This window comes from Aplidium turbinatum, chromosome 8 (assembly GCF_918807975.1).
Source record: "Aplidium turbinatum chromosome 8, kaAplTurb1.1, whole genome shotgun sequence".
In the NCBI taxonomy this organism is placed as follows: domain Eukaryota; kingdom Metazoa; phylum Chordata; class Ascidiacea; order Aplousobranchia; family Polyclinidae; genus Aplidium; species Aplidium turbinatum.
The window spans coordinates 21585445-21610275 of NC_137479.1; the positions used below are offsets into that span (position 1 = coordinate 21585445).

The 24831-nt window shown below is 37.0% G+C and overlaps 1 protein-coding gene across 4 annotated transcripts; it reads right to left on the bottom strand.

Annotated features, from left to right (window-relative positions):
* Positions 1 to 3293: 3293 nt before the first annotated feature.
* Positions 3294 to 23107, bottom strand: LOC145775137 (intraflagellar transport protein 56-like). Of its 4 annotated transcripts, none has more exons than XM_082586364.1 (17): positions 22988 to 23107; positions 19888 to 20016; positions 18914 to 19006; positions 17335 to 17449; positions 16697 to 16746; positions 16209 to 16357; positions 15562 to 15631; positions 14302 to 14478; positions 13973 to 14075; positions 13322 to 13431; positions 13022 to 13085; positions 11263 to 11351; positions 10730 to 10813; positions 10534 to 10603; positions 10193 to 10299; positions 4297 to 4430; positions 3294 to 4022 (listed from the first exon to the last, which is right to left on the bottom strand). In XM_082586364.1, exons 2-17 carry the CDS (start codon positions 19930 to 19932, stop codon positions 3905 to 3907), a joined length of 1578 nt encoding a protein of 525 aa, XP_082442490.1. In that variant the 5' UTR covers positions 19933 to 20016; positions 22988 to 23107; the 3' UTR covers positions 3294 to 3904. The 4 variants fall into 4 exon arrangements, with proteins under 4 accessions (XP_082442490.1, XP_082442488.1, XP_082442491.1 ...); XM_082586362.1 differs by lacking the exon at positions 22988 to 23107 and adding an exon at positions 22411 to 22579; XM_082586365.1 differs by lacking the exon at positions 22988 to 23107 and adding an exon at positions 20633 to 20723.
* Between the last annotated feature and the right edge of the window lie 1724 nt (positions 23108 to 24831).

The following is a 24831-nucleotide window of genomic DNA, read 5'->3' on the forward strand; positions in this document are numbered from 1 at the left end:
GGCTGAAAATGTAGTTTTTTGTTGTTAATTATTGCAGGGATGAAACCAGTTTCAAAAAATTTGGGGGGAAAAGGGAAAATCTGGAGTCACCCCAAGAAAATATTTTTGAAACGGTAGAGCTACATTGAATTTAGCAGATTCTGTGGCAATTTTGGGATCGCAATTTTTCGGAGGGCAAAATAAAATTTTTAGGGGGGCAGTTCCGCCCCTGGGCAACCCTGTTGCTACATCCGTGCAGTATAGGCAATTTTGGCCTACAATCATTTTCTGAAAACAAATACAGCCGATGTAATGAACTGAGATACGATTGACATACTTTTTCATATTATGTTAGTATTGGGCCTCAGAAGCCCGTAATCACTGTTTGTGTTACAGAACAGTAATTACAGGATAAGGGTTAAAAAAGTTATCTACCAAAGTTAAAAAGGTAAGATGTGACTCCAACATCATTCATCATCGCATATGACCAGGAAACTGTGTTTCAAAAGCTCATGATAAACCATTATTACGACAGCAAACATGCAGTATTAGGCCGAAACAGATCGTTCACTTGTGAAATGAGTTATGATCATGCGGCTTAAAGCGAAACCTACCGTAATCTATCAAAAAAGCAAATTGGACATACAAGTTGAACATTATGCGGGTAGCACAGCAACAAGGAATGGAATATTTTCTATCAATCTGCAGTTGATATGAAGCATTAGAAGACATCTGACAACTGCTAAGATTTTTTGCTGTTAGACTGTTTGTGTTGTTTGTACAGTACGATATTCAAGTTGATTCAACACAACAAAGTTTGGTTTGGTATGCTGTGGTGAAACCCTTCAGCGTTGCCGGACAACCTTTTCTCAGGTTGTTAAATTCATATCATAACTTATTGTCCGTAATCAATGCGTCCGAGACAAACAAGTTACTAGTTACAAGACAGACTAGTTACAATAGTCGATATGCCAGCACGTCAATAAACAGGAAAAGATGGCAATACAAAGTTTTTAAAAATACTCTGGCTCTACTCTGGCGTGGATGTGCGCTTGAGTAACGCATTTTAAGGACTGTTCTTCATTCAGCGGCACCTAGTGAATGGAATAACTCAGACACCACTCCAACCTTCGGCAACTCTACTCTGCCAATCTCGATGACTGGGCCTGTGCCAGTTGTTCAAAGCCTCTGTAATTCTGTTTGCGAAACAGCCAGGATTAAGCTCTCAAACAAGCTTTTTCAAGAGGATAAAGATTCCCACAATTACAATGTTATTAAGGCCTTTGAGCCTTTACAACATACATACTGTGCAACTGGTGACTCTAGGACCACACTACGGCCCGCACGGTATTCAGTTTAATGCTCGAGTGTATAGTGAAGCTACCCCAAGTTATATCTCATTGTTTCGGGCTGCCTTGGCTGTAGAATCGAATTGAGGGAGACAAGTAATAAATCATAAAAACTTTGTGAATAGCTGAGCGCACTCTTTGATGGTTGACATCAAAACAAGTGTAAATTTTCATGCGTTGTATAATATAATTGAGCTAAAGCTTGTGATATAAAGATGCTTGAAATTTCACAATGCGAGTTTAGCACTTAAAAGTGTGTGGAACAGTATTGTCAACTTTGCGGTGTTCTCACTTTGATGTTTTTTTGAGTTAGAGTATTCTTTTAAATTTGCAAGTTACTTAGGTACTTTTGGGCTTGTTTAGTTTTCTACTGCAGTCAATATTTCGCCATTTCCCAAATAATAGTTACATGAAAAGACGTCACAGTATTGCTGTTGCAGTGCAGAAAGCATATGCCACCACTGTTTTAGGACAATTTTCAGGTCTTCGAGAACAATAAATTGTAATGACAAGGTAGAGTGTAAAACTACTTAGTAGGTTACTAAATTTTCTTCTAAAAACATTGATGGGATCTGTGCTATAGTTCAATTTTCTTTTAAAAACATTGATGGGATCTGTGCTATAGTTCAATTTTGTATTTGGCCCGCTCGTAAAAAAAATTTGCACATGCCTACTTTACAAGTATGTAAAACTACCAGGAATAACCTACCGTATCAAAGGCTTTGTCAGTTTGAAGATAAACATTCAAAACCAAACAACCAGTTCCTAGCAGTTGGCAACTTTATCAACCAGTTATCAAATCACGTGACTAATGTTGTTGTTGAATGCAATCAGGCATAAACTGACGTGTACAACAAAATTCAGTGAATCGTCGGTTCCAGCCCATGTCTAAAGGATGTCAGAAATTGTCAGATGTGCCTTTGGAGGCTCAGTCTATAGCGGAAAAGACGTGCACAACAAACTTATGAATGCTTTCATGACCTTGTTGTTGGACACAGGGGCGGATTTAGCTGATGGGGGACCGGGGCACTTTTAGTTCTGGGGGCCTCGTGCTAAAAACCACCTCTACAGTAGCATTAATCCAGCACAGCACTTTTTAAAAACTTCAAAGGCTGAAAGAAAAAAAAACAACACAAAGTCACATTTTCCCCCGTCGGGGTGCCATTCAAAATTAATAAATTTGTCTTCGATTTCTGACTGGGACCATCTGGATTCTGGGACTTTGCTCTCACATAAAATAATACGGTATATCTAGTCAGTCGCTTGGTTTTTGAATCTTTATTCTCGGACTGACAAAGCCTTGATAGGTTATTCCTGGTAATTTCGCATACGGTAGCCTACTTGTAGAGACTCTTGACGCAGGGCCGGTTACCGAGATTGGCAGAGTGAAGTTTTCCGATTGTAGAAGTGTCGTTGCCGGAGAATTATTCCATTCACTAAATGGATAACAGTACTGAAATGCGTTGCTCAAGCGCACACCCTGAGAGTCGAACCAGCGCCGCGTGATCTTGAGCCGGGCACGTAACCACTGAGCTAACGGGGAGGACGTTTTTTACGTTGAGTTAACGTCAGCGCACGTTGGGTCAAAGAGGACTGGTGTGCTGTAGTGTACAACGGATTTAAAATACTTAGTTTTGATTACTTCTACTTGAGCATTTTCTGGTTGCTGACTTGGTCAGCCAAAAAAACATGGCTTCATTTAGGTCGGTTTCTTTTCACATAGATTCAACGTCTGCGCGCGTTGTGTCAATGTAGAAGAGAACTAATTTGCTACATGACTTAGCCTATTGTATTTAATTATGTTCTACTTTTTTTTGAACAAGTTGTCTTGACCACGACTTAAACTCCGCTGCAATTTCCATATGGGGACATTTTTTGCTGCAGCTGCACGGCCTTTCTTTTCTGATCTGTAGATAGCCTACTATAAATATTCCCGGCAAACACGTTTTATTCACTTAATCACTGTTCAGTTAGTTTTTTTTTTAATATCATCGTAATTCAGGATTTAGAGTTTCAATCAATCGGTTCCGGTTATTACGTTCTGACATTCGGTAGCATCATTACCCAATTCGCATCAGGAGTTTTTTGTTAAACACAGTCTATAGTTCGACTTCTGAATTTATGTGCATACCTTCAAGTGTCATACATTCTTTCACCATCTGTCAAATATTTCTCACTGAAATAACTTCTGAAATGTTTTCAAGTCTTTAAGAGTAGGTAGGTCTGCGCAAACTTGTTGGATAGTTTGTTTTCCGGCAAAAAAACTGACACCAAAGAGACAAGCCTACGACGCATAAAATTATAACACATTGCAAACTAATTTCATAAATATAAACATGTGAATTAAAAACGTGTATAAAATCTAATCAACATTTTATTAGAAGAGCCTATACGGTAACTAAAAAACTAACAAATATCTTATAAGCTTATTCTAAAAGATGGAACAAGACGATATGGATAAGATACAAGAAATATTGTAAAAGACAGGATGCTGCAAATGCTTCAATTTACAAATTCATCGGTTTTATGACTGGCTCAAATAGTAGCCTAGGCTAAAGATTGCAATTATAGCAATGTCATTTCAGAGAAACTTGATTTTCTTTGGCCCATTTTCGAATGGTTCTGACAATATATTCCACCTGAGGATTACTGGTTGTGCTTCGCAAAAGTAAAACGATTTCTTGAGTAGTTTCCCTACAATACAAGAATGAAATTACTGCTGCAAATGGAGCTCTCCATCTTCATAAGATGGAATTATACTTTTTTTTCAAGACAGAAAATTTACAAAAAGCATGCACTACCTCACAATAGAAATTGTGTGACAAACTTTTACAGCTTTTAAGTTAAATCTTCATTTTGACCATATGGAAAGTAATTATTGTAATAAAAAAACATCATTAATTCATAAAGCTATGGCTCTAGCCATTGATTTTGCACAGAGCACAAAAAATACTTTATGAATATATACTTTGATTCATGACCACCAACGATTTTCTGGAACAACCCGACACAAGCCCCTCTCTTTCCTTCCCAGTATTCGGGGTTTTGATCCAGACGTTCCAAGACGTCGAAAGCCTTCGCAGCGATATAAAATTGTCTCATCTGATGACACAAACCTGACCATCAACCGCTGTGAACAACGGATCGGAACGAGAAGAGATAAAGCGATAACCAACGTGTAGCCTACCAATCGGCAATTTTCTTCTTCCTGCGAGGCGTTGATCCACCTAACAAATCAGCCCTTGTTTACATCGTTTTAATGTCTGCAAACGTTGAATCAATGTGTAGATTGTAGAAGAACTAGTTTTCTGGCTGGAGATAAACAGACCGTAAAGTTTACGGTTTACGGTAAACCACACTATCAATAATATTGTACCATCTTCTTCCGACCATAGCCGTAGGAGATGGAGGGGCAGGGGGGGCGGTCGCTCCCCCGCTGAAAAAAAAACGCCGCGAATTTGGGCAAAAATCTGCACTTATTTGGGCAAATCAATCTTATCATGATATTTCGACATTTTACCAGTTTAGAAACTTTACGTAATTGTTATAATTTATGAGATATATACATTAATATTTTCCAATCAATGTAAAATGCATTTTCATCGATTTTGAAAATTGTTGCATGTGGTATTGCAATTTGGGCACAATGATAAGTTTCGATTCAACACCACCTGTAAAAAGTAAAGTGTAAAAGAACATAATTGGCAAGCAAAGTTAAGCTTATTTGTACCGATATTCACCAGCATGTACATAGGCTGCATTTCTTCACAGGTGAGATTTCTAAGCTTGCTGGGTAGCCTGCTAATAACCTTATAAGGTTTTTGCTTATTACTTTATGTGCATTTTGTATGTAATATATACATTAACATTTTTCTTTAAATGTTAAATGTAGTGTCATCAATTTTGGAACTTTTGTATTTGTTATATTGCAATTTGGGCAGAATGTTAAGCTTCGATTCACGATTCAGTATATATCTGCAGAGTGTCAATTTAAAAAAATGCAATTAGCAAGCAGAGGTACCGGTAAGCTTATCACTGAAGTTCATTTGGAATTAGGATATACACTACGGTACATTTTTTCGCTGGTTGAATTTTGAAACCCTGCTTTGTACTGGTAATCTTATGAGGTTTTTTGCTTCTTTCTCTATATTCTACTAATGTATGATAGCCTATTTATTTGTAAAAATATTTGGGCAAAAATGTTCAGTTATTGGGCAAATCAATCTTACTATGAGTTTTCAAAATCTTTCTAGTTTAGGAATTTGTTTATAGTGTTGCATTTTGTATGAAATACATTAACATTTTTTTTAAATGTTAAATGTAGTGTCATCAATTTTAAAACTTGTGTATTTGGTATATTGCAATTTGGGCAGAATCTTAAGCTTCGATTTAGTATATATATGATATATCATATCTGCAAAATGTAAAATAATGCAATAAGAAGGCAGAGGTAAGCTATTACTAATAATCATTAGGATATACACATTTCTTCATTGGTGGAATTTTGAAACCCTGCTTTGTACTGGTAATCTTATGAGGTTTTTTGCTTCTTTATCTATATTCTACTAATAAATTTATTTGTAAAAATGTCCAGTTATTGAGAGAATCAATCTTACCATGAGTTTTGAACATCTTACCAGTTTAAAAACTTTGTATATTGTTATAGTGTAATATTTTGTATGACATACATTAAAATTTTCCCATGAATGTAAACAGTGCCATCTTCAATTTTGGAAAATATTGTATTTGGTATGTTGCAATTTGTGGAGAATGTTAAGCTTCGTTTTAGTACCTGTGAATTTTCCAGTGTTTGATTTCATGTTTTTGTGGGCTACAGTTGAATTGTTTTCTATAAAAAGAATTTTTTGTATTAACTGCTGTTTGTGTTTACTGGTCCTAGGGTTGATATGCTCAGCTATTTACCATGAATGACACAGTATTATAGCAATCAATGATCAAATATACAGGCAAGTGTTATGTTGTTTTGGCATCCAATTCATGCAGTTAATATATCGGGCAATGTAGATAGTATGATATTGATGATGTTGTCTGTATTTTCTGGCAAGGATTGAGTTTGAAACTATTACCTATAGGATAGGCCTATGAGTTGTTTTAGTTCAGTGCCTACGATTTCAGTAGTTGCTTCATCATGAACTTAAAATATCTTGGTAATGATGTTAATGAAAAAACATTGGCTACAACTTCACTGTAATGAGATCAATATTCATACTAATTAATAGCAACTTAGCTTTCTTCAAAGGTGCAAATTTGATGCTCATAGTATGATAAATTGTCGAATTCTTTTCAGGTTGCAAGGTTTTAAGTAGCATGGAGTAAGTAATGTTACTTTAGTTTGATGAGTAAATAGGTTGTCATTTTAGATTTTTTCAATGCAAATTTACGAACCTTGAGTCTTGAGATTTTGAAATGATCTGAGGGCATGGATATTTAGCCACTGCTGTCCAGTTATTGTTGAATTCTCAGTTTAATTTGTTGTTGAATCCAGTTAGGTCTGTATATATATATATATACATACATATTTTTGTGCCACAAGAAAATTATTTCAATTTGATGGTTTATTAAGTGTAAAGTTAATTCAGCCTTGTTTTGCTGCCTGTGTTTTTATAGTACACTGCTAAGTTGATGAATGTTTTTTGAATTTGATGACTTATTTCAATTTGATGGTTTATTTAGTTTAAAGTTAATTCAGCCTTGTTTTGCTGCCTGTGTTTTTGTACACTGCCAAGTTGATGATTGTGGAGTTCTTAGACTACACTATCTCAGAGGTTGTGAGTAATATTGTGTTTTTCACAATATGTTTGCAAAGGCAAAATTTGGGCAAATTTTGGAAAATTTGGGCAAATTTTGTTCGCCCCCCCAAAATTTTTTACTCTCCTACGGCTATGCTTCCGACCAAATGGACTTGAAAGTCAGCGTGTCTCGGATGACAAGATTTAAGACTGGCTGCTATCAAGTAGCCTCAGCGTAGACCGGAAAACATTGCATTGGGTGATAAAACACCATAGCCCTCAAAGGTTCACACAAAGACGATATACCTACCCATACCCAGACAGCAAATCTGCGGACGTTGAATCAATGCAAAAACGGTTGATTTGCCTTCTGAGTGCAAATATACTATACATTAGGATGTTTCCTTTTTTTACGATTTTTGAAACCAAAAATGCTTGGGGTCTAATCAGATCGGATTTTGGCCACAAACAACCGATCCAAAATATTTTTTCGATTGGACGACTTTTAGAGGGTGCGCGGCCCCCCCAAAGTTTGAAAATTTGAAGCGTGGGAAAATTTGCAGGAAATATGCGATATCTCGGTAACGGAAAGTGATAGGAAGACGTGTAAGGTGTCAACTTGTGCGGAATGGCCAACTTCCTATCTGCGTTTAATACATTTTGCTACCCTATCTGCAACGAAAAAAAAGTTAATTGCAAAAAACTGTTTTTTTCATATTTTCGATGTTTTGTTCTACAGAAGCAAAACCCTTGGAACCAGTAACTACAGTGATTACAAGTTATAGAGAGCAACAAACATGTGCTATGGCATAGGGTACAAGTGTGCATCGAATGTTATACAACAATGGACTTCCTTTCACGATTGGCTTAGAATACCGTCATCTCCTATCGCACAGTGTCTCTCACATGTAAACGTTTCAGCATAAGCTACCAACACAGAGTAATTAAACAAAACAGTTGACATTGACGTGGCTGTGCAAATCAAGAGTCATACACCATGTGAACGCGAATAAAATCATAAATTCAACAGTATGTACAATACTTGCGGACTAGAGGTACTCAAACGCAGAAACAGGGATCCCCCAGTCATGACCAGTGAAAGCAAAACAAATAAGCAACATCATGTAGAACGAAAATTCGGGCATGCTACCCAAGAATAAAAATTACTGCCGGCATGTAACACTTAATGATTATTCTTCCGCATTGCTTAAATGCACCACATGCACCAATAATCGCATTAAAGACAGCTTCACTATTAACAGAAATTTCCTTGAGAAAAGACTTTACTCCGATAACTCTTTCCATAGTTTTGTTCTTTGCTCGATCATGCGTTTGAACCAAAAACACATAACGATCCATACCATTCACATTTCGATCATCATAATGAAGCTGCAGGAAATCAGAAGCAGAGATGTCATCATCACATTTTTCTAAACACAGCTTTCTTGTTTTTTCCCTACATCTATACATGGTAGTCGGTGAGGCAGCAATATCGTCACCAGCACATGCAAGCAACTGGTCAGATTGTTGGCGAGTAGAAGTGTTTCGCCGGTCAGCTAACATACAGCTTAAAGAACTTACGGCAATTTTTCGTTTTTTTGTGTACATCTTGCCACTTGTTACTGCTGTCTTGGCGAAATCAGGATCAAGAATTAAGCCTCGTGTCTCATCTTCCGAAGACTCACTGCTGGAAACGGTTATATCAGGTGTAATCATATCTGCAGGTCTTCGCCTTAGCCTCTCCTGTGCTACCAGGCTGGAAGTTTCTGAGCTGGTTGAACAAGAGCAAGATGGTTCATCTTCACTTGGTAACTTTTGCTGGTAAGAACTCTGATGACTCAATCTATTTTTTTACCCTTAAAGTAAAAGATCTGTCGCGAGATGCAGTAATAAACATCTTTCTAGCAGAACTTTGATCTTGCAAAAACTCAACCTCCTCTTCTGGGATACGGTGCATCCATTGACAACTACAAGAAAGTCTGCCGTTGTAAAACTTCACCTGTGATGGAATGGCACATTTACACTTGCAGATATCAAACAGCTCATGGAATATACCTTCTGTCGCTCCCGTCTGTGGCTGTTTTCTTTTCTTGATTGCCTTAAATTTGTTTATGAGCAGTTTTAACCTGGTCTCAACTCGAATGATGCTTATCACCGGAAGGCTGGCACTAACCCAAACATGAACTATATCATTTATCAACTGTCCCTTGACATCAGCAAAACATGGAGGCTTCTTAAAGAACTTGGGATTCGTTTCACTGCATTGCTTGCATAAAAAAATGTAGTGGTGAAGAACGCTTATGTTTGTGGGTAGTACATTCCCTGGCAGCTTTTCAAATTTCTGCAATGTCTCACTGGCGTCAAGTCTTGTTTCTGGCATAATAGCAATTGAACTAACTACAGTACTTCTGGGTACAAATAGCCAATACTTAAATCTTAACACCTGCAATGACAATCCATGGTAAATTATACCAGCAGATGGCGAATGACATCGACTCAATCTGCAACGGGAGCTTCTCAAAACAACCCTATACATTATAACTAACAAATCTTCTTACTACAAACTCGAACAAGAATGTAGTTCTGAAAACTTAAAAAGCACAGTATAATATTCTACAAGTCGTCCACCTGCATTGTTAGATCAAAGTGCATTTAACCAAACCTTTTGTTCGTAAAAAATGTCATTTGTCATCACTGCAGTTACTGGAAGGGTTTTGCTTCTGTAGAACTGGGAAGAAAACATCGAAAATATGAAAAAAACAGTTTTTCGCAATTAACTTTTTTTCCGTTGCAGATAGGGTAGCAAAATGTATTAAGCGCAGATAGGAAGTTGGCCATTCCAAACAAGTTGACACCTTGCCCGTCTTCCTATCTCCTTCCGTTACCGAGATATCGCATACTTTCTGCAAATTTTCCCACGCTTCAAATTTTCAAACTTTGGGGGGGTCGCGCACCCTCTAAAAGTCGTCCGATCGAAAAAATATTTTGGATCGGCTGTATGTGGCCAAAATCCGATCTGATTAGACCCCAAGCATTTTCAATTTCAAAAATCGTGAAAAAATGAAACATCCTACTATACATACTATCCTACGTAATGCAAGGGCAATATCTCACCTTGTAACATTCATTGGCAATAAGATGTAAAAGTGAAAATGAATCTCCAGATGTGTCCATCTTCATGTAAAGTTCCCAAGCTAGTTGCGGTCGTTTGTTCTTGATATCTAAGCAAAAAATTGCTGGTTGGTGTAGAGAAGTTCGCAGGTTTAACCTTACTCGATGACATGTTATATGAAAATCAGGTTCGAGTAAGATAAAAATAAATTGTTTTTTGCACGCCATAAACTAAAAATAACACTTTTTCTTTCCAACATTGAATAGACATTTAAATTAGTCTGTAGGCAATTTGTCGATTCTAGTAAGTCAAAAAAACAAAAAAAACAGACAAAAATACTTACAACATCTTGCCAACCAGCTTAAATATACATAATCGCTCTTCAATTTTTCACTCTGAATCAAGAGAAAGATCTAAAAATAAGAAAAGGTGCATAAACAAAGAAGTCTTTGATCATTTAGCTAACAGGTCTATGCAAAAGTGATTACCACCTTCAGAGCACACTTCAAACCGTTGAAACCAGATTAAGCCTTTGGCACCTCTTCCGCGTCTTTAAAGTTTCCAGTGGCAGCTTTCGCTTGAGCGTAATTGAAGTTGTAATGATCATCACTGTACATGTAGCCCTGTAGGTATGGCAGTTGCACAATGACAAAGATTAACATGAGTCAACTTTGATTTTAAGTCAAAATCTTTTACATTAAAGAATGGTTTGTGTCGAAACTAGAAACTACTTTATTACTACTGTATACTACAGTGATGTTGAAGTTGCTCTTTCAATACTGGTAAAAAAGTAAAATCAGCGGTTGGTGTGGCAGTGATGAGGCTATTTGGTGCATCAAAGTTTGCGTAGTGGTATTTAAAGTAAATACAGTAAACACACCTTGCGTAAACAATTAAAACGCATCACAGCAAAATCGCAGCGGGCGAATCATCTTTTGACTCCCCAAGTCCAATTATGGAGCTTTTATAAAAATGATGAAAGTGAGCAATCTGACTTGTAACAAAGCCAAGAAAAAGGAAAAAACATAAAACTGCAAATCAAAAACAAGACATTACAACCAGAACAGCTTACCTTAATAGTATTGAGGTAGACTAACACGTCATCAAACTGCTTGAGAAGAAAGAAACACGAGGCCATGCATTGTCGACCCAGCACCGTGTCTGGTGTTAAAAAAATCTTTATTTATTGAGTGGTAACCATCTACCGGAAGTAACCATTTTTGAATCGTTTTAATGTAAAATGACATTGAAATGATATAAAAAGCCGCATTTTCTGATTGGGAAGGCATGGAATGACATTTATTGCATTAGTTCATTACAAAAATAACACAACAAAAAAGAGAAAGCAGTTCAGAGGCCCTGGTCATCGTTCTTTGGCTCTAGTGCTGGTAGGCCTGAAGTCGATTTCAGGTCGGGTAATATCAAAGACTTCAAAAACGGTATCGATTGTGTTCTTTCTTGCATAACGTAGTGAGGATAAGTCAGATAATAGTGTGGACTGTGGTGTCATCCTAAATATCACACAAAATTAAAAATGAACCTTGCCGCTAAAAGACCTTGCAGAGCGACAATAAACAACCATGGACTAACGTTATTATTATTATTCTTTGTGTACCATGCCTGTTCTAGGCTTCGGCGTTCATGCATAGTACTATTCATTCATCCGAATATTTGACTGCGTTAAAAATTGTTGTGGTTATAAAGTGAAGAAGATCCTTGAGGTTATTGAGGAAAGTGAGACGCTGTTTTCCACGAGCTCGTTCTCCTTCGATCTTTCCACAAAAAGCATTATGTTCCAAATTTGTTCCTTCCTCATGACATGGCCAAACAAAAATTGTTTTTCGCTTGATGATGTTTTTCGAGAGGGTTCTGGTTTGATTGGTTTGAGTTAGTATTTCTTCATTTGTGTTGCGGCTGATGTTGATATTCGTTGCATTTTTTTTGAAAGAACCACATTTCAGTGGCACTTAAATACTTCTGCGTTTCTTTGCTTAGCGTCCAGGTTTCACAACCATACAGCAAAACAGGATATATCACGTTAACACACGCTTCTTTGTTGTGAATTGCAAGTTTTTGTTTCGAAGAATGTATGCAGTATTTTGGAAAGCCCGTTTCGCTTGAACAATTCTTGTTTTAATATATTTTTTTGCATTTACCATCATTCGTAATGAACGATTCCAGGTATTTAAAAGTTGACTTGTTTAATTGGTTTATTTGAAATCAATGTATTGCAAGTTGGAAGAGATTTTGTTTTCTTGCTAACGATCATGCTTTCCGTTTTTTCAGTATTAATAGTCATGCTAAAGGTTTCGCTTTCTTTTTGAATGGCTGCAACTAGTTGTTGGAGTTTTTCTTCGGACGTGGCCATTAGTGTAGTGTCATCTGCATACCGTATCTAATATTGTTCATATTCACACCTACTATTTTAATTCCTTCGAGATATTCAATAAAGCACATGATACGTTCGCTGTATTATTAATTATTATTGTTCCAGCACAATGTTAAAAAGAATGCAAGAATTCTCAAGGAAGTGAAACTAAATTTCTGCAATGTTTAACTGACATATAAATACATTCTAAAACTTTCGTCATACTCTGAGTAGAAAATTATTAAGCTAGACTTCACCTTAAATAAACTGAGCTACATCTAGAAACGAGTCTTTCAACTTCGTGCCTTGCTAAACGCATAAAAATACAAAATCGTGGCATTTTTTTAGTTAGAAATATATGCAATTGACTAATCAATCTGTTATTTAAATAAACTGAAACTGCGTCTATTTTAATGTTCTACTAGGTTAGTTAAAATGCGCTTTCTCGCTTTTGCTAACATACCACATTCTCCTGCAGCTTTTCCTACAAGCTGAAAAAACTGCTGAGCCATCTTCAAATGTTCTTTCTAACAAAACAATTACAGTGTTTGTGAGTCATACCTTGATACTTACAATATACGGATTGAATACATTACTTTTAAACATATTGGATACATTTTATAATTAAAAATAAGACTGAAGAGTCTCATTGAAAAAAACAACCAAACCATTATTTCATACTCCTGATGAAGTGATTTGATGTTTGAGAATGGCAACGATATAAAAATTTTTTAATCGTTACAGGTAAACCGCAGTTTCTTACCGTTCCTTCTTCTTGGCCAACATAGGCAAACACCACAGCTTTCAGTACATATTCCCACGAATTTGAAGGATCAAAATCCTTCACGAGATTATACGCCAAGCTGTATTGGTCTGAAAAAGCATAAAATAACTGTCAGCATTTAAGCATCAAGAGAGCTGAATTCGCAAAACAGGTTAAAACAAAAAAGCCAACAATGGCTCTTGAATCTCTCGATTGATTTCAACATCTTTAGTTTTTTTTTTTTAATTAACAAATACTGTATAGTGGTAAGTAAAAAAAGTCCCATACTTGATCCAAGCACCGGGGAATAAGAAGTTAAGGTTCTCATTATACAGAACAAGCCTTCGGCACAAACGAGAGTAAGGTGGCCACTGGCCAGTTCCTTCAGCAACTACGCCCAGTCGCCCACCCAATTTACTACACCCCGGGTAGAAGTGAGCGGTGTTTTTCAACAACCAGCAGAAGTCGGGAGTCGAACCAGGATTGCATGATTGGAAAGCTTTTATTGCTTTATCCGCTGCGCCATCTCAGTAACGACAAACAAATGCATGGAAAAGTAGTCCAATGATCCAAAAGTATCAATTAAATTTTTAGAGTTTTTTTTTGGAAAATCCTAAAGAAATTACACAGTGCCGGGCTTCACACGTTCACCTTGACGTAAATGGTATATAGCAAGATTAAGCCTGGCCTCATGAATGACGTCAACGAGCGGGGGTAGGACTCTGAGCGCACCTTCTCCTCCACGAAACACAACCTGCGTGAAAGGTTTGTTAAGAAATGATGTTCTAGTAAGCATTCTGTAGAATTCATAATAACAGTCATATATTCCAAACACCTGAGAGTGAAGCAAATTTAATCAACCTTGTGCAATTTTATTTTTTATTAAATCATTTAAAATTAACCTTTTTCATGCTTTTTCAAGCATATTGTAGGTTAGCCTAGGTTTATAACATACAGATGATTGGCGACTTAGTTTCCACCTTATTATGCTTGATTAAGTCAGAGCCAAAATAGAATGGTGGAGTAGCTGCGTCAATGAAGTGCTTTAGCTCCCCTTCAGCAGATTTTCCATCGTAGAGTCGAAAGTGGTTGCAAGCCTTCAAGTTCACGCCGATAGCGCTATGCGGATAGCTTTGTAGATAAGTCCCCAGGATTTCCTAGATCAATGAAATAAAATTATGCCAAACGAGAAAGTTCATTTTCATCAAAGTTAGAACGTAAATAAATATGCTTGATATCGATATAAGTTCAATGCAAAATACCAACAATATAAAATCAGACAAATTTTGGCTCCCTCAATATTCACGTTACAAAAATACTCTCGTCCGCACAATGCTCATAGGGATGTTGGTTCGACACCGCTCCAGAGCACGGCCGCCAAGACACACAATACATGTTAAAATAATGAAAATAGCTGATTCATTGACAATGTTGGTTTGCTACTTCCTGTGGCTGTTGCGAGTGTTGCGTTGCATCTGTGATCACTAGGGCAAGTTTTTGCAACTTTTTTTACAGCTTCCGGCAGCTTCCTAAATACTCAGAATTTATGTAGTATGATGTTTTAAGCTGTTTGTAGGAATTTTATATTGCAACTTTTTTCTATTTTTCATGCAACTTTTTACTGCAACTTTTATCAAGTATTGAGCAAAATGTAAAGGAGTGATTTAAAAAACATGCTATAAAACTGTTTCTAGTACAGTATGGTTCTATTCTCTTTGATTTGCACAACAAAAGCTATGTGATGGATTAGCTGCATCTCAATGTTATCTATGACGCAACAGTTTGCTTGCAAGCTAGAAGTTCAACAACCTCAGCCAAGCACGACAGCGCCCGAACTAAATTAGAAGTGGAAGTATGACTTGGCTTTTGGCCAAGCCCGCATAAACGGAAACAGGTTGTGTCTAGTCTTTCGAAGTAAATGAATGGTAAAAAGGTAAATAAATAAATGCAACTTTTTACTGCAACTTTTGTTAAAATTAAGTGCAACTTTCTCATGTTTTTAGTGCAACAAAAACTTGCCCTAGTGATCACAGTTTATGTAGTCAACATAGCCTACACAGAGTCACAGACGTGTTGTACGTTGTCGGTTAGTTGCAATGAGCACAAAATATAACACAATTAATACTATCATAAGAGAATCAACTGCAACTCGCCTTTTAGTAAGATCATCTCACAAACAATTTAACAAAAGGTGAGTTATAGCTACAATTCAAAATAAATATAACTCACGTATGGCTTACCTGAGATACGTCGAAGTAATCCATCTTGTAGTAACACAATGCAACGTACACATTCAGCGCTACGTACTCTCTGAAAATAAACCAAACTAAATCAATGAATGTCTGAAGACATTATTATAATTAATACTAAAGTTTCACTGCCACACAAATTGTTTTTTTGTTTGTTTTGTATCAGAACTACAGTTTTCTTTTTAAAATGAATTCTTTCACGGTATTTTGACGATGATTAAAAACGTCGTCATTGAACATACTAGGGTGATTGAGATGGCAACGAAGTTGATTCATGTAAACAATTTTTAAGAACATAAAATCAGCAATGAAGAAATAAAGAGAAGACATGGCAATGAAACTGTCAAGTTTTAAAGTGTAACCGTTGTGCAAACTACTTGTCAGTAGGCACTTGTCATATTCTATTTATTTCACTAGTTACCAGTGACCATTGTTCAATAAAATAAAATCTGAAAATGTTAGGCCCACAAAGGCCTAAACCACAAAAAACATAGGCCGACAAAACCATAGGATGGTGGCCAACGTAAGCCTACTAATCAATGTCACTATAAATGTGTTTACTGCTTGATGATGATAATGAATAAATAAAGACTCCACTCATAATTTGCTTGCAACAACACTTTGATCTGAACACATACTTGTTGAGAGCGATCAGGTGCTTGTACATGTTGAGAGCGTCGTGGTAGTGTGTTCTTAGATAATGAAGGCCAGCTAAACTCAGCTGATCTTCAATGTTGTTATCATCAAGCTTGGCATGGTGGGTCATCATTGCAAGGTCCTTTCGAAGCTGGAATTTAGGAACATGTGCAAAAAATCCGTTTATTTTACACATCAATATCTAAATCGACATTGGTGTTTTGTATAACAAGAATACGACACAGTAAATAAGATACACACATAACTTCCTTTCAGATTCACAATGAAATATACAGCTACTACAATCGTCCAAGGTTTTCTGGCTAGTTTTGCACCGCTGCTGTTTGTATACAAATGTATGCCATTTATTTTTTGCGTATTTTTTGTTTGTTTATTCAGATATGGACATTCTCGTCTGACACAAATAAATAATAATAGGCCTAATGTACTTTAAAAACATACTAACTACAAGCTATCGAAAGCAACTCACTTTGACAGCGGTATGAAAGCATAATCTGTTTTTCAAGGGACCATCTGGGCCTAAATGCAAAATATCTATTTCAGTGAAGTGGTTCGAAATACAGTCATCAAATGTTTCAAAAACAAAACGATATTGATATTTTCATATTTTGTAGCAATGTGTTGTTTTTGCTGTGTTAGTCAAAAGTAGTAATAAAATAAGCTAATGTTAGTGATATATTTTACAAAAATATATACTAAAAATATTTACTGATCTATTTGGAATTAAACTTTTTTGAAATTTTATTTGTGTGAAAAACAAAAAAACTAACAAGGTGCTTATCAGAAGTCCTTTTTGAATAAGAAGAAGAAAGTCAAAACAAATGAAAAATACGTTATAGGCTATTTGCTAAACTGCTTGTACTGTAGATGGAAAGTATGACAAACAATGTTGATAAGCAGTGACTCCAAACTTGCATGAATTCAAAACGCACCGATCCAGTACAAAGTCAGCGACGATACGTGATATATTCTTAACGCTTACAACGTAACATATTAACGCAAATTACAAAGCTTACAACCATGAAATAAGATCTCGAGTCAACTAAAAATTTTATGAATCGGTAGCCCATCAGTCAAGCCAAACTTTTTTTTCTCAACAAAATATACCTTTTTGGCAAAATTCATTTGCTTCTTTGTACATTCCCAAATAGAAGCAACAACAAGCCAAGTACAGATACACAGACGAATCACAGTTGGCTCTGTTTGTTATTTCAAGATAAAACTAAAAAGTAATAAATTTATTTCAAAAAACTTGTTTTCATAAATACTTGTCATCAGCACACACTTAAAGTTTTAATAGTGTTTGAAGTATATACATGTAAGTATGAAAAGATATTACTCATTAAACGCAAGCTTGTAAACTCCTTTATTTTCCCTCCTAGACCGCAGTAATTTCTGAACCACCACGCCGGCAGCCGAAATAAAAAATCCGTCTTTACAACAAAAACTGTCGTTGTATATTGAATGTGAGTGAAAAGAAAAATGTTTCCCAAACGAATGAGAGTGAAGAAATGTTGGCTTGTGGATTGTGGAAGCCGGCGACAAAACATGGCCTACCGGCAAGGTAGATTCGGAGGCCATTTAACGACTTCTTGATGGCCATGTCCGCGATGTCAACATTGTATCTTCAAAAATTCAACTTTTTTAGTTAAAACCTACAGGGTACACTATAGATTCATGTAATTGTAAGATAATAAATAATTATATAATAGTGTTTCCAATTCCGGAAGTAGTGATATAATCAGCCTTTTTCACATATGTCACAGGGCAAAAACATTGGACAACTCATTCTTCAAAGGAAAAAAGGAAGTGTATAGGATGCAGGTTACCTTGCTCCTTGTCGAACGCATGCTTGCAATGTAAGACAATCAGCTGAAAGTCCATTAGGCAACGCAAAATCAATTCAAGATGAAGTAGAAACATTCTTGTGCATTTTTTTTTGAAGAAGTCATGGCAAAGATGGTCGTTGAGTAATGAGCATACAAGCAAATGAGGAGAAACTCGCAAAAGAAACAACAATTGGAAACCAATTGGTATGAATGAAACAACTGGCCTAATCAGGCTCTTGTTTATTATGGGCGTGTAGAGATCATAGCCCGAGTCACTTCGATCTATATGGTCAGTGGTCACTGTGATCTTTAGGTATAAAGCAAAATATTATATTTGCATTTGAATGTAATCATTTTGAACATATGCAGCTTTGAATCGTTTTAATGGTCATGACATACAGCTGAAAAGATGACAGACGGAAAAGATTGCTCTGTTTCTGTGCTTTTAAAATTGTTTCATTGAAAACTGTCAGAAGCATTATGCTGTCGTGAGCGTGACTAGCGATGAACAGCAAATATATTCTCATGTTCGCTGTAGCTTTTCCTAATACATGCTATAAAAACGGACAAATACGAAATGAAAATTTTGTTATGCTGCTGAATGTGAGCTGTCTGTTGTCTAGCTTTTTAGTTTTGTTAACTATTTGTGCTGTATATTATAATATATTACTATTTTCCTCCTTAGTTCTTATAGTTCACATGATCCATATATTTGTGGTACAGTTTTATTGAAAAAACTTACATATGGTCAGTGGTCACCACCGACCCACATTTGCAATAAAGATTTGTGAAACATTCAGACGTTTAAGTATTAACAAAGTATTTTAAATAAAACAAGAACATTCAACAAAAGTCACCTCATGGGCTTTTTTGTAATCTCCCAAATGAAAATGACAATAAGCAATCCACAAGTCAACTTCTTTATCAGCTTTCCCAGCATGTCTATTGAACTAAAAACAGTTCATTACAAACCTTACAAAAGAATAATATCTGAAGATACATCTTGAAAAGGTGTAAGCGGCCATTGGAATTCAAAATCATGATTTGCAGACGGCTACAATATTTGCAAGCAGCTGTGTTAAAATAATTCATTCCTTTTACTACTAGTCTACTACTGTATGATATTGTCTGGTTCAATGACCTGGGTTCCTCAGGCTTGAGGGTTGGGTGGTATGTCATGTCAATTCTATTGTTTTGGGCAAATAGTGCTTTTTCCAATCAAGTTGCAACACTTGCAAGTCCTTGCTTATGTTAAGCATCTACTTTATTTTACTGACCTCCTTGGACGTTCGGACCAAGGATTTCGTGACACATAACATCCTTCATAAATTGTATGTTTTATGATATTAGAAGTTGTAATTCAATGTCTAATGCCAATGCATTCTCTATAGTTCACAAAATGAAATTACCGACTTGATTATATTTGGGAAAAATATAGTTAAGCTGTCAGGAGAATGTCACGGATCTTTGCTCTGATAAAAGCTGCTATAGAACAGGAAGGCAAACCCCGGTGCTTACATAGCAGCAATGGCATGTGCTTTTCCTTGGGAATGACATTAATACTCAATTCATTGCACTTGTTTCCTTAAAGTAAAACAATCTAAAACTATACACTTTGTCAATCTTCTTCTTTGTATGAACCTTTATCTTTTTCGCCACTCCAATGGTTGAGGGGCTCTGCCTTTTACCACCCTTGAAATGATTCATCATCCAGTTCTCGCAAACCATGCACACAATTTGGCACATGATAGATGGTCTGCAGTCTACCTTGTCAATCATAAAATATAACTGCCGGCCAACATGTAAAGTTTAACAATGATAAAAAGGATACCTCAAGTAGAGTTACAGCCCCAGTGAAATCTCTATCGTCCAACATGTCATCAAGCTTAGGAGGTCTTTTCTTTTTTACTTTTTCCGTAGTAAAAATGCCTCCAACTGCAGGTTTCTGTCTAGAAAGTATCTGGAAATAATACAGGCATCAATTACATAAACGAAATAAACTTAGTTGAATACCTCTTCACTCTTCAGTCAAAGTGGTCTATCAAAAAATAAAAATAAACAACAGTAACATTATCTCAGAAATATATATGGTTGAATATTAAAAAGTGATTAGTAACGTAGACTAATTAAAGTGTGGTAGGCCGGAATGGCCCGTTTCGGTGGGTCCGATTCGGTGAGTCCAATTCGGTGAGTCCGATCCCTTAACGGGGGATTTTCTCATTTTTTTTTTAAATTATAGGGTACCGTAGCCTAATTATCATTGCCGTTTTAGGGTTCGGGGTTAGGATTAGGGGTTAGAGGTTAGGAACTCATCGAATCAGACTCACCGAATCGGACTCACCGAATAGTGCAGACCCGTGGTAGGCTAGCCTATAATGGGGATGACATTAATACCATATATATATTTCCACTTTGTAAATTCAATGTTAAGTTACAAGAACATTATTCTACAACCATTAAACAGAGTCAGTTTTTTCTAAAACAGATATTATACGCATGGCAAAAATCTCATATGAGAAAGCCCTTCTGAAATGCAAACAACTTTGAAAACTAAAAACTTTGATAAGAGTGCTTACTTCTTAGGCCTATACCAAGAATGCTCAGCACAATTCAAGCAAATATAACATCAAATAAACTGGAAGTATGATGCCAAGATCATTACGTTTGATGCCTTATTGAGAAAAAATGTGTCATTCTTTAATCTTTATACATGTACAGCTACCGCAAAATGACTTTGGACCTTTCTAAATTTTCAAGAAAAACAAACATTTTGTATACAATGAAACCTTTTAATAAAAACAATCAAACTTTCTCAATATTTTGTCATATTGCATTGTTAAAATCTTTACATTTTTCACAATCTTTGCATTGTTAGTCATAATGCTTATTGTTAGTTGTATGATCTGATGTAAAACCAACGCACAGCTACAAACATGGCATAAATTATGCAAAAAGATCCGAAGTCATTTTGCGGTAGCTGTAACGATGTAGTCTACGTACTCAAGCAACAGTTTGATAAGGTCCTTGATGACTTTAGACTATTTTTAAGATCTGACTACCAGAAATATTGTCAGCAGGCTTTATATCTTGATCGCTAATTGAATACATTGCTTGATTCATTTGTTTTGTAGCTTTTGTCTGTTTACTATGGGCAATTTTTGTCTGCAATAAATCGTTATGATAAAAAAAAAAAAAATTGTCAAAAGGAAACAAACTCATCATCATCATCATAATCCATCGTCGGTTTGTTCCCCACTAGTGGGGGTGGCCGATTGTTTCCGCGCAGCAATTGTCTTAATCCCTTTTCTCCATTTTCAGTCTGTCCCTTGCATCTTCCTCCTTCAGTCCAACTTTTTTAAATTCATCCTTCACTTGTTGTTTCCACGTTCTTCTTGGACGACCGCGTTTCCTCTTCCCATCCACCTTTAGATCTAGTGCCTTTCTAAGAAAACTTCCTTCCTCCCTCCTTATCACATGTCCATACCATCTTACTCCATTTGCCCTTGCCAGTTGGTCTATGGTCTCTCTCATCTATAGCATATCCAACAATTCTTCAGTCCTTTTTTCCCTTCTCGTTTTCACCCCACACATTGCTCTCACCATTGACTTTTCCGTTCTTCTCAGGATTGCCAGTTCACTCTCTCCCAACACCCATGTCCCGCCACCACATAGCATTGCAGGCCGCACACAGCTCCGATATACTTTCCCTTTCATCCTTAGTGAAAATTTTCTGCCATGCAACATTTCCCCACATTCCCTGAACTTTGCCCAGCCCAATCCTGCCCCTGCTGTCACCGCTGCTTCACATCCACCACCTCCATTTATCCGATCACCCAGACAACAGAAGTCCGCCACTGTTTCGATGCCATGGCAGAACTCATCATCATGGCCTTCCACTTCATTCCTTCCTCCACTGCATTTCCCACAAACAAAACACTTCGCCAATCTTGTTGCGGCTCTCTTGACATTAGCACATCTTGCATGTACCCACTTTCCACATTCCTTGCATTGCATTGAATTTCTCATCACTCTCCGGCCACATATTCCACAGGGATCTACTTTGCTCTCAACAACTGTTCCCCCTGCTCCACTCACCATCACCCCAGTTTTTTCAAGATTCACCCCCACACCCCCGGTTTCAAATGCTTCTTTCCATTTCTCAATTCCATTTCTCAAACTATTCATTTAAAAAAACACTGATGTTTTTACCACAACCAACAATATTTAACAAAACTAACAAATCAATCGTGATTATGATAATGCAAAAAAACAACACTTTAATGCCATGCGAATTTTAACAGGCTGAGTACAAATACCATACGGTAATAAGCCACAGTATATATTAAAAACATACCATTGTTGAATCTTGGCCAAAATTATACCAGCAATATATTAAGCCTAATATATAGTTTTTTACTGCACTAGTTTATTATTATTGCATCAAATATCACATCATACAAGCAAAAGAATAATTTTCAAAAACTTCCTGTAAACATGAATTGTTACAGCCTAGGCTAACACTGGTATCTGTTAAAACAATAGCAACATTGAAACAAATAAATGATCTGATTATTTTGTTTTCTTATCTTCAACAGTGATATCAATCATTTGAACTATTTTAGTCTCAATTTTGTCACTTTTATTAAAATAGAACTTTGAAGCCGGTGTACAAGTCTCTGCCCTGGGAAAAAATGCTATAACATAGACACTCATATAGACAGGATTCAACCAAACATATAAGGTGAAAATACTTTACCTTTGCTTTACTGTTCACACACTACAACCCATGTGTCTTGGTCGATTCCTGTCTATGACGTCATGGTACTTTTTACCAAAACAGAGACTTGTACACTAGCTCCAGAATTTTTTTATGACTGTGTTATCCTTTAGCCTATCTTTTTGTTTTTGTGTGTTACTGTTATTTTACCTACCCTCACTGATAGTCCATAGCTGTTTACTTTTGCATGTGTATCACTGTTGATACCAACTGTTAACTTCAATATACTTATTGTCTTTATTGGTTTGTTTACTGTATTTAATTGAAAGATGAATAAGCACTCTGATTTGCAACATCTCACATGTTATTATTATAATAATAATTATTGATAAACTATATGACTAACAAGACGAAAGTAAATGCAATAAGCCTAGCCATGAACATAATTATACGAATAACAAGGCAGAAATATTGGATTAACTTCTCAATTTCACTCATGAAGTTTAACTATTAGAAAAAAAAACTATCCGAAGTGCTTTCACCAGGCCATATAATAGCGCACAACTAACCTAATGATAAATTGGAAAAACATTTACATCTACCCTTCAGTATTTGATCATGAACCTCATTTACACACAATAAAAATTTACATAACAGAAAGATATAAGACAGAGGCGTGCCACATACGGCCCGCGGGCCAGAGCACGGCCCGCGGTACCCATTTACGTGGCCCGCACATTCTTCATCAAGTAGCCCATGATTTTTAAATACTTTTCTTTTTCACTGTTAGATCAGAGGATGTTGTTATTTGTAACATCATCATTAGCATTATTGACTTTTAGCATTATTACCGTACATCATTAGCATTATTGCTGCGTCATTAGTAAGCTTTGTAGAAAACCGCCTTGTTCTTCTGACAATGATTCAATAACAGGGGAGGAAGACAAGCACCTTCACGTGGTCCCCCCCGTCAGTAACATACGAAATTATACAAAACACGTATGCGAAAAGAAGCTTGTCAAACAAGAGCTAATGAGACTGTTCAGCGCAGGGTGGGTAGGGAATGCCCTTTTCAGCGGAATGGCCCGTTTCGGTGAGTCCGATCCCTTAACGGGAGATTTTTTCAATTTTTTTTTAAATTATTGGGTACCATAGCCTAATTATCATTGCCATTTTAGGGTTAGGGGTTAGAGGTTAGGAACTCACCGAATCAAACTCACCGAATAGTAGCAAACCCCTTTTCAGGGCACGGCAGTGCTCGCAGTGTCGAAAAGTACCGACGACCCACCGTACTGCAGCTGAACACCAAGGGCATCACGGCCAGCAAGCTCAACATCATCGAGCACCTGGCCACCAAGCATCAAGCCCTCATCATCCTCCTCCAGGAGACTCACTGTACATCTGTGGATAAGTTGGTAATAACCAACTTCACATTCGCAACCTGCAGCAGGAAACACGGCCTCGCCACGTTTGTCCATGACCGGCTGAGCTGGTCCTTGGTTGACCAATCCCAAGCTCAATCGGAGATCGAGTGGCTTTGTGTAGATGTAGCAGGCTACAACATCGTCAATGTCTACACTCTACAAGCCCCCACCTTTGCGGATAACATCAACAGCCATCCCAGTGTTCCCCCACCCCGGCCTCTACGCTGGCAATTTTAACTGCCACCACACTGACTGGGGCTACAACTCCATCAACAACGACAGAGAAAGTCTGGCCGCTTGGGCAACCAACAACAACCTCGCCCTCTTATACGATCCTAAGGGCGCACCGAGCTTCCACTCCGGTCGTTGGAACACTGGCACGAACCCAGACCTGGCTTTCGCAAGTGATCGCCAACCGGACAGACGTGTGCTAGAGAAGTTCCCAAGGTCTCAACACCGACCCTCGCTAATCACGGCCCCCTTGCTTGCCACACCTATTCCGAGCAAGCTTGTCAAGCGATGGAACTTCAGAAAGGCCGATTGGGAATACTACAGCTTTCTCACAAACGCAGTACCTCCCATCCCCACGCTACCATCAAAGCTACGCAGTACCTCCCATCCCCACGCACCATCA